The 15,657-nt window shown below is 33.0% G+C and overlaps 1 protein-coding gene across 1 annotated transcript in view; it reads right to left on the bottom strand.

Annotated features, from left to right (window-relative positions):
- Positions 1–15,657, bottom strand: part of LOC127183328 (MAM domain-containing glycosylphosphatidylinositol anchor protein 2) — a 274,658-nt gene that overhangs the window by 101,167 nt on the left and 157,834 nt on the right. Inside the window, exon 5 of the mRNA XM_051139299.1 lies at positions 12,860–13,034. Coding sequence (XP_050995256.1) covers positions 12,860–13,034 — 175 coding nt within the window. The remainder of the gene's footprint in view (positions 1–12,859; positions 13,035–15,657) is intronic.

The following is a 15,657-nucleotide window of genomic DNA, read 5'->3' as shown; positions in this document are numbered from 1 at the left end:
AAAAAATTTAAAGATAAAAATTATATTAATAAAAAATATTTATTATAATATCACAGACTATTATAGCTTTTATAATGGTATATCAGTGATACTAAAAGAACAAAATAAGAAAACATTATAAAGTCTCACTATAAAAAAGCCATGAAAATCTCTAGACATAATTCTAAGTCTCATAAACTCTTGGCTTTCACGAGTCTCAGGGCGGATATTTAAGCAGCGTTCCTCTGTTATCACTGGGTTCTGATGGCTATCGTCTCTCAGGAGAATGTCACATGTGTGTGTGTTTGTTTCAGAAGGGCATCTGCTGCTCTGCATGGGATTCAACGAGAGCAAAACACATGTTGAATAATTCAGCAGACGCTCACCTGAGAGGAGGAGGAAGAATAGAGACTGTTTTATACTCTTCTGGATCACATAATGCAGTCCAGCGCCTTCATTAGTGTTAAACGTGATCAGTTTATAAATCACGGATGAGAATGAACTCAGATTCACCTGAGCAATAAGCACGATCAAACCAACAACATCAATCACAAACAATTGACATATACCTGATGCAGATATATATTATATTGTGCAGCACACTGTTTTCGACATTAATAATAAATGTTTGTTGAGCATCAAATCAGCATATTAGAATGATTTCTGAAGGATCATGTGACACTGAAGACTGGAGTAATGATGCTGAAAATTCAGCTGCGCATCACAGAAATAAATTACATTTTAAAATATGCAACAAATAAAGTCGAAATACTCTGAGAATAAAGTCGAAATATCATAAGAATAAATTCGACATACTACAAGAATAATGTCAAATTACTACAAGAATAAAGTGGAAATATCATGAGAATAAAGTCAAAATACTTCAGGAATAAAGTAAAAATACTACGAGAACAAAGTCGAAATACTACGACAATAAAGTAAAAATACTACGAGAACAAAGTCGAAATACTACGACAATAAAGTAAAAATACTACGAGAACAAAGTCGAAATACTACGACAATAAAGTAAAAATACTACGAGAATAAAGACGAAATACTTTGAGAACGGAGACGAAATACTACGACAATAAAGTCAAAATCCTACGAGACTAAAGTCAAAATCCTACGAGACTAAAGTCGAAGTACTTCGGAAATAAAGTCGAAATACTTCGGGAATAAAGTAAAAATACTACGAGAATAAAGTCGAAATACTTCGGGAATAAAGTAAAAATACTACGAGAACAAAGTCGAAATACTACGACAATAAAGTCAAAATACTACGAGAATAAAGTCAAAATCCTACGAGACTACTGTCGAAGTACTTCGGAAATAAAGTCGAAATACTTCGGGAATAAAGTAAAAATACTACGAGAATAAAGTCAAAATATCGGGAATAAAGTAAAAATACTACGACAATAAAGTCAAAATACTACGAGAATAAACGGAAATAAAGTCGAAATACTTCGGGAATAAAGTAAAAATACTACGAGAACAAAGTCGAAATACTACGACAATAAAGTCAAAATACTACGAGAATAAAGACGAAATACTTTGAGAACGGAGACGAAATACTACGACAATAAAGTCAAAATACTACGAGAATAAAGTCAAAATCCTACGAGACTACTGTCGAAGTACTTCGGAAATAAAGTCGAAATACTTCGGGAATAAAGTAAAAATACTACGAGAATAAAGTCAAAATACTTCGGGAATAAAGTAAAAATACTACGACAATAAAGTAAAAATACTACGAGAATAAAGTCGAAATCCTACGAGACTAAAGTCGAAGTACTTCGGAAATAAAGTCGAAATACTTCGGGAATAAAGTAAAAATACTACGAGAACAAAGTCGAAATACTACGACAATAAAGTCAAAATACTACGAGAATAAAGACGAAATACTTTGAGAACGGAGACGAAATACTACGACAATAAAGTCAAAATACTACGAGAATAAAGTCAAAATCCTACGAGACTAAAGTCGAAATAAAGTCGAAATACTTCGGGAATAAAGTAAAAATACTACGAGAATAAAGTCAAAATACTTCGGGAATAAAGTAAAAATACTACGACAATAAAGTAAAAATACTACGAGAATAAAGTCGAAATCCTACGAGACTAAAGTCGAAGTACTTCGGGAATAAAGTAAAAATACTACGAGAATAAAGTCTAAATACTTTGAGAACGAAGACGAAATACTACGAGAATAAAGTCACATCTTTTTCAGAAATTTTTTCAGAAACCAAGCATCAGCTAAAAATGTTTTTTTCTGTTCTACTAAAGAAAAAATCCAGCCCATCTTGGATGGCCCGTGGGTGAGTAAATTAAAGCACATCTTCATTTTTGGTGAACTATCTCTTTAATTTCCGCCCCGGTTCGCAGTGAGCGACTCTAGACCGCCGCTGCTCTTGTTCGATCGCAAGCTGATGGATGCAGGTCCGGCTCAGACGGCCCTTACTCTTTCTCCTGGAGATGAAGATGAGGATATAATGAGAGCCAGTGGGTAAGTCAGAGGAGTAATGAATCTCTTCCTCTGCTCTCTCGGAGACAGCGGCGTCTGCCGAGCTTCATCAGCTCGACAATTCATCTCTGCGGAGAACGAGCCGCTGACCCGCGGCGCTTCAGCCCGAACTCAGACCACCGGAAAACCAGACCAAACAAACGGCCGGGCCCAACACCTCAGTGTAATTGAGCGAATCAAGACATCTGCTATTGAAAACCAAGCTCAGGAAAGCTAAAAAACACACGGCTGTTGTTCTGCTGTTACTGGAGAACACCACTAAATGTTTGTCTGCAGATGCAGACTGAAACTGATGCGAACAACCTTTTCCACATATATTTCAGTATTTCAATTAATTAAACATCATTTATGAAAATGTAAAGATTATAATATTAATATAACACAGCCTTGCATCCTTAGTTCAAATATATTAATAAACGAGACATTAATAAATAAATTTTTTACAGAAAAAGAAATTGTAAAAAAATTGATTATATATATACGTGTCAGTTTTTTTAATCAGTGTTATTTTAGTATAGTTTTTATTAATATTTTGAATTTTTATTTTATATTGTGTGTTTTCATTTCATTTTCAAATATACATTTCATAAGAAAATATTCTTACATATTAGCAATCAATATATTTAATTATATATACTGAAAATACACTGTGTATGTATTATTATATTGGCATACACACATACTGCAGTATACTGAAAAATATAAGCACTAGATTCCATATGGAAATTTATTATTTAATATATTGCATTATATTTTCTTATATATTTTGTTTAATAAGGGTCAGAGAAAAAACAGCAGCTAAAAGAGCCAAATCAATCATATATAAATGACACGTGTCAAACTAAAAGCAGGTGTTTGTTTTCATGAAAATTAGGAAAGTAATTAAAGTGATTTACATGAACGTCCTCTACGATGTTCCCTGAAGTGCTTTAGAAATTCTCTTTCTTTCAGTTATTGTTTGGGAATCATTCACTAATGACATCGTTTTGCATTCATTTTTATTATTCATCATTTATTTCACTGCAGTTTAATTGCATTTTTTAAAATGCAAACCTCTGGAGATGCTTAAATGTGCATTTTCATGTTTATCCGGTTTGTTGTGACAAAAATTAATTCAGGTCTATTGAAAACAAAAATAACCCTATTTACTTTTTAATGCATGTTCCTGCTCATATTATGAAGGATTTATTATTGCAAAGTTATTTATTCCAGAGAAATAACATAATGTACTTTTATAATAAGTTCAATTTTCTTTAACAGTTGCTCCATTTCTCAAATTACTTTTCTTTTTTACTGATGCAATCACAACAAATTTACTATTAATCTCAAAGCATCATGTGTTTCTAAACTGCTAATGTTCAAGGGTAAATATAAAGAGTACTTTTGTGGATATCATGTATTTCAAAAAAAAAAAAATCATAAAAATAATAAAATTATACATTAAAAAAAGATAATAAATATAATCAATAAAAATATGCTATATAATATAATGTAATATAATTTATTTTGCATGAAAATTAAGGCTATTTTTGTATTAAAAAATAATAAAATTAATATTAAAATCAGTGAAGAGATAAATAAACAATCATCACTTGCATTAGTACAATGACACAGCTGTTCATCAAAAAAAGACCTAACATTGCATAATTTGATGAGGCTGAAAAAAAAAAAAAAAAAAATTAAATAAAAAACTTTTCCCAAAATGAGAATGAAGATTTTTTTTTAATTATTTGTATAGAATTTCTGTGTATATTTAAGAATAATTGACACTATTTTTATTAATATTTTAAATCAGTTTTTATTTTTATATTTTCAATTTTCGTTTTATTTAATTACAATTTTTTGTCATTTTATTTTTATATTTTCAATTTTCATTTTATTTTATTTAAAGTTTTAGTAATTTTATGTTTTTGTCATTTTAAGAAACAAACTCAGTTTTAGTTATTTTAAAACAGCAAATTAAACTAAATAAAAATAAGAAATGTTTTTTTTTTTTGTATATTTTACTTAATGTTAATTTTATGTCAAGTAATGAAAATGCATTTAAATGAATTACATTTTTTAATGTTATTTTTTATTTAAGCCTATTAAAATTTAAGAAATGTAATAATATAATCAGTGAAATTTAAATACAGTAAGTAATTTGTACTGCAGTAATGAGAATCTGACCGTAGGAATGTGACCGGGACATTTCTGTACAGTTTTTGAGAGATTCACTGACACATGCGATTAAAAAGACAATCGTTAGCGAGGGTCACGGGTCGCCGGGGGAATACGGCGGATAACAGAGCTGCTCTCTGAAAAATAACAGCAGCGAAAATAGACGAGACGAACAGATGGAGCGGACTCATGTGAGAGGAGGACGCAAAAATGTCCTCTGTGAAAGAGACAAAAGGAAAAAGTTCATATTTTACAATGTCCTCTGTTTGGGAACGAGGCGCTGGGATGTTCTGACATTTACGGCTCCAGCGCTAAAACTAGAAACACGCCATTTATAAACCTTCCCTTCGCATGAGGACTGAAAACAACATGAAATGACATTCACAGCACAGCCAGCCTACAGCTCGAGAAGAGACGACAAGAGAAGAGACATTTCTTCAATTGTCCATGTCTCAGAAGTTTTAGAACCCTCTATAGGATGGTCTTCTAACAAACTGGTGTCATAAGTAGAAGAAATGAACAGTTTTTGTGGTATAATATCAGTCTGTTCATTCCCATCTTTTCTTTGCATAACCTCTCTGTAGTATACCAGCAAAAAGAGCATATTACTTCTAAAAAACGAACCAGCAACCGTGGAGATCACAGTCCTGTCAAGAACATTAATATCCTCGACTGACTTCCATCCATCTGGATTGACCAAATCTTTTAACCTTGTACAGTTTTTTCTCAACATGTTCTCCTGTACAGTTCTGAAAAACATCAGTGGACCATGAAACTCTGGATTATGAAAGAGTGGTTCCTGTTCGCTAAGCATTTGGCCAAAATTTTTATAATCCGTACTATAATCCGGTCTCCAATTCCTCAAAAAGTCCCCTTTATTTAGGTAACGGGGATAATACCGCTCTTCAACAGCTACTTGGAAGAAAACCATTTTCAAAACACTTTTATTACTTCATAAAAAAAACCCTGTCCCAAAATGATCCAAAAATGCTGATAAAAGTCTGTGGTTATTCCCTCAATCCGAGGCGAATGTCCCAACGAGAGTTGTTTAACTGCATTTGTGAGTAAAGTAATGTCACAGTCCAAATTTGTCTCTGTTCAGGTTGCATCTTGAAAAAGGTCTGCAGCACTCTCCTCATCACATTGTTCAGCATTAAAAAGTCCAGAATAAAAATCAACTGGCAGTTTTTTCATTTCGTGTGGATTGTCCATTATTGTCCCATCTGGACGTCTTTAATGAAGCATAGGGTGATGCTGCATCTCATTTCTCTCCAGTTTATATAAAATAAGCACTGGGAGCATCCATATCCTCAATAGAACAAAAACGTGACCTTATTAAAGCATTCTGAACTTGCTCTTGTAACAGATGTTTAAATTCCAACTTCTTACTTAATTCTTCACTTTAGTTAATTCCTTCTTCATTGTCCAACATCATTTCCATTTCTTCTATTTTACATTGCAAATTTTGCACTGTAAACCTTAAGTGATACTTAAGACTCATAACTTTGGCAGAAAATTGTAATATGCACTTTTCCAACCTACCATTGACTTTACCTACCGTTTTTCCCAAAGGGTTAGAGTGAACTGATTATATAGTATTTTTCTTTTTAATTAAAATGCCAAAAATTCTGCAATCTAAAAGTTGCTTGGTTTATCTATATCTATAGTTATCATTTCATGGTCAGAGAAACCACTAGGAATAATGTCAGCGTCCATCACTCTATTATTAAAAGACTTACTCCTACTCAACGACGTAACATGTTTCCCGTTCTGAACTTTTACACCCCAGTGATATGACTTTTATCAAGCTCACAATTCTTCCGAACCTAATAGGTTCTCTCTCAACAGCTACATCTGGGATGAACAGCGTCACATTTAAGATAATTACTTTAGATGTTAACGTAGCTAAAGGGAAGAATGGACAGAAATGTCCATTAATCACAAAGCTACTCTTGATAAGTTGCACAACAAGTTGCTCCTCTTTAAGAAAGACAACCTCTTTGCTTATTTTAGATGCTGAGGATTGATTTTCACAACGGTTTTGTTCTATCACTGCTGATGGCACACTTTCTGTGATAGCGGAGCGAAGGACATGGAGAGAGGAGAAGATAAGATATGTGACAAGATGAGATGAGAGAAGAAGAGATAAGAAAATGTGAGAAGTAAAGAGACGAGACAAGAAGATGTGAGAACTGAAAAGACAAAACAAGATGTGGGAATTAAAGAGACGAGACAAGAAGAGAAGACATGAGAAGTGAAGAGATGAGAAGACGTGAGAGGTGAAGAGATGAGACAAGAAGACGTGAGAAGTGAAGAGACAACGTGAGAACTGAAGAGAAGAGACAAGAAGACATGAAAAGTGAAGAGATGAGAAGATGTGAGAACTAAAGAGGCAAGACAAGAAGACTTGAGAAGCGAAGAGACGAGAAGATGTGAGAACTGAAGAGAAGAGACAAGAAGACATGAAAAATGAAAAGACAAGATGTGAGAACTAAAGAGACAAGACTTGAAGAGAACACATGAGAAGAGAAGAGACGAGAAGATGTGAGAAGTGAAAAGACCACGTGAGAACTGAAGAGAAAACACAAGACATGAAGACTGAAGAGACGAGACAAGAAGATGTGAGAACTAAAGAGGTGGGATGAGAAGATGTGAGAAGCAAAGAGACGAGAAGATGTGAGAGTTGAAGAGTTGAGACGAGAAGACGTGAGAAGTGAAGAGATGAGAAGATATGAGAACTGAAGAGAAGAGACAAAAAGACATAAAAAGTGAAAAGACAAAACAAGATGTGAGAACTAAAAAGACAAGACTTGAAGAGAAGACATGAGAAGAGACGAGACGAGATGTAAGAGGTGAAGAGGGGAGGCGAGACGAGACGAGAAGACGTGAGAAGCAAAGAGATGAGACGAGAAGACAACATGTGAGACAAGAAGATGCGAGAGGTGAAGTGACAAGTGATGAGATGAGAAGATGTGAGAAGTGAAGAAATGAGACAAGAAGAAATGAGAAGTGATGAGATGAGAAGACGTGATAAGTGAAGAGACAATATGACATGAGAAGAGAAGATACGAGACAAGAAGATGTGAGAGGTGAAGACGTGAGAAGTAAAGATATGAGACGAAGAAATGAGAAGTGAAGAGACAAAATGAGAAGAGAAGAGAAATGAGAAGTGAAGAGATGAGACAAGATGAGAAAACGTGAGAAGTGACGAGACAAGACGTGAGAAGTAAAGAGACGAGATGAGAAGACGTGAGAAGTGAAGAGACAAGACGAGAAGACAAGAAGACGTGAGAAGTGAAGAGACGAGATGAGACGAGGAGAGAAGATACGAGACAAGATGTAAGAGGTGAAGACGTGAGAAGTAAAGAGACGAGATGAGAAGACGTGAGAAGTGAAGAGACAAGACGAGAAGACAAGAAGACGTGAGAAGTGAAGAGACTAGATGAGACGAGGAGAGAAGATACGAGACAAGATGTAAGAGGTGAAGACGTGAGAAGTAAAGAGATGAGACAAAGAAATGAGAAGTGAAGAGACAAAATGAGAAGACGTGAGAAGTGAAGAGACAAGATGAGACAACATGAGTAGTGAAGAGAAGAGACAAGATGAGAAGACGTGAGAAGTGACGAGACGAGACAAGACGTGAGAAGTGAAAAGACGAGATGAGAAGACGTGAGAAGTGAAGAGACGAGACAAGACGTGAGAAGTGACGAGATGAGACAAGACGTGAGAAATGAAGAAATGAGATGAGAAGACATGAGAAGAGATGAGCCAAGATGAGATAAGAAGAAAAGATACAAGACAAGAAGATGTGAGAAAGTTATGATATGATTTTATAAATTTTATTTTATAAATATAAAATATTAAATTGATAAATATTGATTATAACAGGGAGATTTAGTTATTTTTGATGCAACGAGAATGAAGGAGACTTTGAAAAAGCACAAAACACTGTACTGCATCACAATGCTCAGTTACGACGGAAAAGAGTTTGATAGTCGGCCAGCGAGACGCTGATGAGAGTCTGAGCCGTTCTGCTACTGCTCACCACCGCTGATGAAGATTGGAAAACCAACTGAGCAAAGCATCCTGGGAAATCACCTCCAAATTCCCTCTAATAAGTGATCCATAACCCACCCGCCGCTCTGTGAGACACATTAGCCAGGCCTAAATGGATATAAGACGGTCCTGATCGCTTTCTGAGGAGCAACGGCTGAGCAGCACTAATTAATAACCAAACAAACAGACAATTTTTAGCAACATAATTTGTTATAAGAATTATTAATAATTATAATACATGAATTATTATAATTTATAACCATTTATGAATAGTGAAAGAAATAATTATAATAATTATATATTATATATGATGTATAATCATAATTTTAAAAATCAAATACTTAATTAATAATAATAATGTGACTACAATTTGAGAAATAAAGAAAAGCAAAGTTTAAATCTCTCTAAAAGTGGTTTGTGTTGGTTCTGTCTGACAGCAGCTCATGTCGTTTCTCTCGCGCTTCTCTTCAGCAAACGTCTGCTTTAATGGAACTGTCCATCCCGCTGTCGGCTGGCGCTCTATTCACAGAGACGTGCTGACAAAGGCCGAAGCGGGCCGACACGATCTTTCATGTTTCAGCGCTGAAGGTTTTTAGAGGCTCGCCGTCCCAAGCAGCAATTTCAATGCTAAATAACAATCAAGGCTACAGTGAGCTAAAAACAGCAGCCCTGGCAGCGAACCATCAGTTACGCTCGGCCCGCGGGGACGACTTTAGCATTTCTCCAGAGGAACGGCACCTTTCAGCACGATTCCCAGCTAATGAAAAACACAGAGCATGGAACGGCGAGGCCGGAGTAAAGGGCACATGTTTAAAACAGCAGCTGAGGAACCAGTGACATTCAGACTCGACATTCACTTTACATCTCATATTCCTGAAACAGCATTTATACGCACTGATTTACATCTGCCTCAAACACACACTAAACAGGGTTGCCAGGTCTGCGTAACCAAACCGACCAGTTGCTACTCAAAAGCAGCCAAATTCACGATCAAAATTAGCCAAAAACCTGCTTCCAGGAGGTCCTACCTAGGTCAAAATCATGTTCCAGGGGACAGGGGATTTTGCTTCAACCTGCAAAAAGAGTGAATGTCATGGCACTACTATCCCATGACATTCAACGCATTTACAAACAGAAAATCAATTCTGATTTAATGTTGAATCAAAAGATCTGACGTGGTGACCAGAAGGATATTAAAATTATTTTAGTGTGACATCATATTTTTGGTTATTATTTTACATTTTAATTAGATTTTTAATTAAAATGTTAATTTTATAATTTGATATTATAATTTTATTAATTTCATTCATTATTATTATTATTATTTATTTATATTTATTTATTTATTTATTTATTTATTTTTAGTATTTTTATATCCAGAAGGATATCAGTATTATTTTGGTGTGACATACTGTCATATTTTTGGTTATTTCAAATTTTAATGAAATTTTTAATTAAAATTTTGTTTTATAATTTAATATTACAATTTTATTTATTTATTTATTTATTTATTTTTGTATTTTTATATCCAGAATGATATTAGTATTATTTTAGTGTGTCATACTCTCATATTTTCGGTTATTATTTTACTTTTTAATTAGATTTTTTTATATTATAATTGTATTAATATTTATTTAATTTTTATATTATTACTTTTTCTTAAATATAAAAAAAAAAAAAATAAATAATGATATAAAGAGAAATTCCCTCTGTAAAAATCTTTGACTATTATAATACTCTTTAAAAAATTGTTTAAATCTTTGAGTCTTTAGTTTGTTAGTGTGAATTTTTACATTGATGTCAGACTGATTCAATATTGTGACAGCATCTTTCTATTTAAATCCATCAGGAATCAAAAAAATAATTTGTGCATTAAATTCACTGGATTATACAGCAATGAAATATGAACACATTATGATTCAATATATTCATTAATATTTCTATTTATCTTCACTACTGGTCGAAAGTTTTAATTTATTTTATATATATTTAAAAGAAGTTTCTTCTACTCACAAAGCCTGAATTTATTTGATCAAAATACTGTTTTGTATTTTGATACAAAAAGCAGCTGTTTTCTGTGTGAATATCTGTTAAACTGTAATTTAACAGGAATCACAGGAATAATTTACGTTTTACAATATATGCACACAGAAATCAGCTATTTTGAATTATAATAATATTTCATAATTGTCACAGGATTATGATTAAATAAATGCACCTTTTGTGAACAAAAGTATTCCAAAATTTTAAAAAGTAGTGAATTTACAGCTAAATAAATAACTACTAACAGTTATGATCACGCAGTCCACGTCTACCCAGAGCAGTTCCTCTATTACTGCTGCGGATCTGGATGTGGTTCAGGTCTCAGATCTGCAGCTCATGTCAAGAGAGGCTGAGAGTTTTGGCCGCTCTATCAAACGGCTCGTGGAAATCCTCTCGTGTCTTCTCTCTCCTCAGAGCGGCTCCAGTTCAAAGCTGAAACACAATCCTCCACACCTCTCCTGCTTCTACCTGGAGCTGTGAAATCGATCCGGTGACAGCTGAAGACAAACCGCCAGCGTTACAGGAACACTGAGCCCATCAAACGCTCCTGTCTCATTCTGAATACTGAATGAGGATCTGTTGGGTTCGGGTTGATGTTCTGGATATGCTCGGATGCTCATTTGACCCTCATTAACATGCCAGAATCATAATCACCTCAAAATCAAAAGAAAATCTTAGAAATTATTATTTGCATGAAGTAAATGAGGCCACTGCAGGACCATTTACATTTTATTTCAATGCAACATTATTATAACACATTTCTGGCCAAACTCTCATTACTGTAATCTGTAACGGTCGTCTTATACTTTTAATTGTTCTCGTGACTCTCATTATTCTCAACACTGATACTCATTAGATTCTCATTTAAATAATACGTTTTTGTTTAATTATCAGCACTATTTATTTTTTGTACTGGTGTGATGTATAAACACTTCACAATTTAAATTATTTTGGTTTTGTGGCTCATTATTCAAAAGTGATTCTCATTAGCCTCTCATATTTTATATTTATCAGCATAATTTACTTTTTTTAGTACAAGTACACTGCAAAAAATGTTTTTCTTACTTAGGTTTTTTGTCTGTTTCCAGCCAAGATATCTAAAAATTCTAAAATCAAGAAGGAAGTGAAAATGATTGTTTTGTTTTTAGAAAAAACAAGTCAAAATTAAGTGAGTTTTTGCTTGAAACAAGCAAAATAATCTGCCAGTGGGGTAAGAAAAATAATCTTGTTTTCTGCTTGAAAACAAGATTATTCTTCTTGCCCCATTGGCAGATATTTTTGATAATGATTTTAGAAAACAAGACTTAAAAATCTTTAGTTGTTTTACTTAAATTCATGTTTTAGTAAGTTCATCTTGATTCAAGAATTTTTAGATATTTATATTAGAAAACAAGACAAAAATACTAAGTAAGAAAAACAAATTCTGAACTGTGAGATATAGATTAATAAAAATTAAAAAAAAAAAAAATTAAACATTTTTTATTCCGGGAAATAAAAAAAATTGCAATATGCAGTAGAGTCAAAGAGTCAAAATTCTGAGAAAAAGATTCTGAATTGTATATTCAAACCGATCACAGTGCTGAATTTTTTTGATTTTATATCCTGCAATTCTGAGTTTATTCACTTAAATTATGATTCTTTTCTCACAATTCTTTTGGAGAGAATTTCAAGAAAAAAAAAATCTGAATTGTGAGATGAAATGTCAATTACTTTTTTATTCTGCGGTAAAACAGGCTTCCATAGGACTTTCTGAAAGAGTTTATGCAGTCTACTTAAAAAAATAAAAAATAAATACACAAAGTTTAAAGTGTCATTTCACACTGACTGCAAATCAGCAACAGCGACCAACAATCTACACGAAGAAACCACTCACAGAAAAGAGCAATCACCAGTGAGATCACTTTAACATCTCAGCTGTTTCAAAAAAGACCCCAGGAATCACACATGTCTCAAACTCTATGCCAAAGTCAAAGTCAGAGATCTCAATATGAACTCAAACATTTCTCATCAAACGATCATTTACTGGACGTGACTAGTGACTCATTTGCATCGCTATTATTTCTCTACAGCACATTTAGAAAACATCTGAGCTGAACTCACAGTAGACGTCCACTCTGATGGACTTGATGGCCGGTGAACCCAGTCCGTTCTCGGCCTTGCAGTAATAGCGTCCGCCCTGGTGTCTCTGGATCTTTGCGATGTGAAGAGTTTCGTTGAAAACGCTGGAGTCCTGGAATCGGTCTGAAACGCTGCCTGCTGTTTTGGTCCATCGAATCTGCATGAGAAAAGAACTATTTCAATCTCTAATCATGCCATTTCACATATTACACACCATTTAGAGTCTAATGGAGCGCTGACGGAAACACATATGCATGTTAATGTTGCATGAACAAGTGCATAAGCATCGATGCATGTCTGATGCATGTGAATAATCTACATCTATGAAGCTGCAAACAGCTCTTTAGAAACAGACTTTAACCCAACTCTGCTGAACTTAGCAAACACCACTGATAAAGGCAAGACAATATACAGACAAAAACATTGTTTTGATTTTTTTTTATGCATGTGTCTATTTTGGTTGCAAAACATGTCTTCTTTCAGATTAGTGGAAAGAAAACATCCTAAATGCACATTTAAAGTGTTTATTTTATATTGCTTTATCTATAGATTTCAATGACAATAAATATATTTAATAACAATTTCTCCTCCACATCAGCAGCATTTACATACATCAAAACGTACAGTTTTATTCCTCTAGCTATTATGAAGGATTTATTATTGCACTTTATCTATTTGCATCTTTACATTTCAGGCCATTTTCTCAAAATGAGTTTCTTTCTCCACTTCAGCAGAACACACATACACCAAAACTTAGAGTTTTATTCCTTTCTGTATTCTGAAGATGTTTACTGCGGGGTTTGTTCATATAACATTTATTTGATAACATTTTATTACACATGGTGAAAATGTATTCGTTTTCTGTCTGTTAACAGTATTTTCTAATTTATGGAGTGATAAAAAGAGAAATCCAAAATCCCCTCTGAACAAACCTTTAACTCTAATATGTCAACAAAATCAAACAAGAATTTTGAACCAGTGTTCAGACTAGTGGGAAAAAAAAAAAACAAACCATCCAAAACACACCTTGCAGCGTTTGTTTTTATTGAACTTACATCTGTAGATTTCACTTTCAATCCATTTCTTCAAAAGTTTTTTCTCCACTTCAGCAGCACTTACATACACCAAAACTTAGAGTTTTATTTCTCTCTATGTTCTGAAGGTCTTTACTGAAGGGTTTGTTCATATATCATTCTTTTGATAAATATTTAATATTTTATTAAACATGGTGAAAGTGTATTCGTTTTCTGTCTGTTAACAGTATTTTCTAATTTATGGAGAGATAAAAAGAGAAATCCAAAATCCCCTCTGTAGTTTTTTTTTTTTTTTCAACTCTAATATGTCAACAAAATTAAACAAGAATTTTGAACCACTGTTCAGACTAGTGGAAAGAAACTTACATCTGTAGATTTCACTTCCAATCCGTAACTTTAAAAGTTTTTTCTCCACTTTAGCAGCACTTACATACACCGAAACTTACAGTTTTATTCCTCTCTATATTCTAAAGGTTTTTACTGAGGGGTTTGTTCACATATCATTCATCTGATATATATTAACATTTTATTAAACATGGTGATTTTTTTGCTTGATGACAGTTTTTTCTAATTTATGTAATGTTAACAAGAAAAATCCAAAATCTCCTCTGTAAAAATCTTTAACTCTAATGTCAAGAAAATCAAACACAAATTATAAATCAATGTTCAGACTAGTGGAAATAAAACACATTTAAGTGTTTATTTTATTGTACTTTATCTATTTGCACCTGTAGATTTCAATTCCAATACATACCTTTAAAAGTTTTTCCTTTACTTCAGCAGCACTTACATACACCAAAACTTACAGTTTTATTCCTCTCTATATTCTGAATATTTTTACAGAGGGGTTTGTTCATATATCATTCATTTAGTAAACATTTTACATTTTATTAAACACAGAGAACACATGTTTTCTGCCTGTTAACAGCATTTTCTAATATATGGAGTGATAAAAAAAAGAGAAATACAACCCCCCCTCTGTAAAAACATTTAACTCTAATATGTCAATAAAATGAAACAAGAGTTTTGAACCACTGTTCAGACTAGTGGAAAGAAACATTCAAAATACACATTTGTTTTTTATTGAACTTACATCTGCAGATTTCACTTCCAATCCACATCTTTAAAAGTTTTTTCTCCACTTTAGCAGCACTTACATACACCTAAACTTACAGTTTTATCCCTATTTGTTCATATATCATTCATTTGATAAATATTTAACATTTTATTAAACATGGTGAAAATGTATTCATTTTCTGTCTGTTAACAATATTTTCTAATTTATAGATAGATAAAAAGATAAATCCAAAATCCCCTCTGTACATTTTTAAACTCTCGTATGTCAACAAAATTAACAAGAATTTTGAACCTGTTTTTAGACTAGTGGAAAGAAAACATCTGAACTTACATCTGTAGATTTCATTTCCAATCCATTCCTTTCTCCCGTATCTTTAAAAGTTTTTTCTTCACTTCAGTAGCATTTACATACACCAAAACTTACAGATTTACTCCTCTCTATATTCTGAAGGGTTTTACTGAGGGGTTTGTTCATATGTCATTAATCTGATATATATATATATATATATATATAACATTTCATTAAACATGGTTAATTTTTTTTCTGCTTGTTGACAATATTTTCTAATTTATGTAGTGTTAAAACGAAAAATCCAAAATCCTCTCTAGAAAAACCTTTAACTCTGATATGTCAACAAAATCAAACAAGAATTTTGAACCATTGTTCAG

This window comes from Labeo rohita, chromosome 20 (genome assembly GCF_022985175.1).
Source record: "Labeo rohita strain BAU-BD-2019 chromosome 20, IGBB_LRoh.1.0, whole genome shotgun sequence".
In the NCBI taxonomy this organism is placed as follows: Eukaryota; Metazoa; Chordata; class Actinopteri; order Cypriniformes; family Cyprinidae; genus Labeo; species Labeo rohita.
This window is presented reverse-complemented; position numbering and strand designations above follow the sequence as displayed.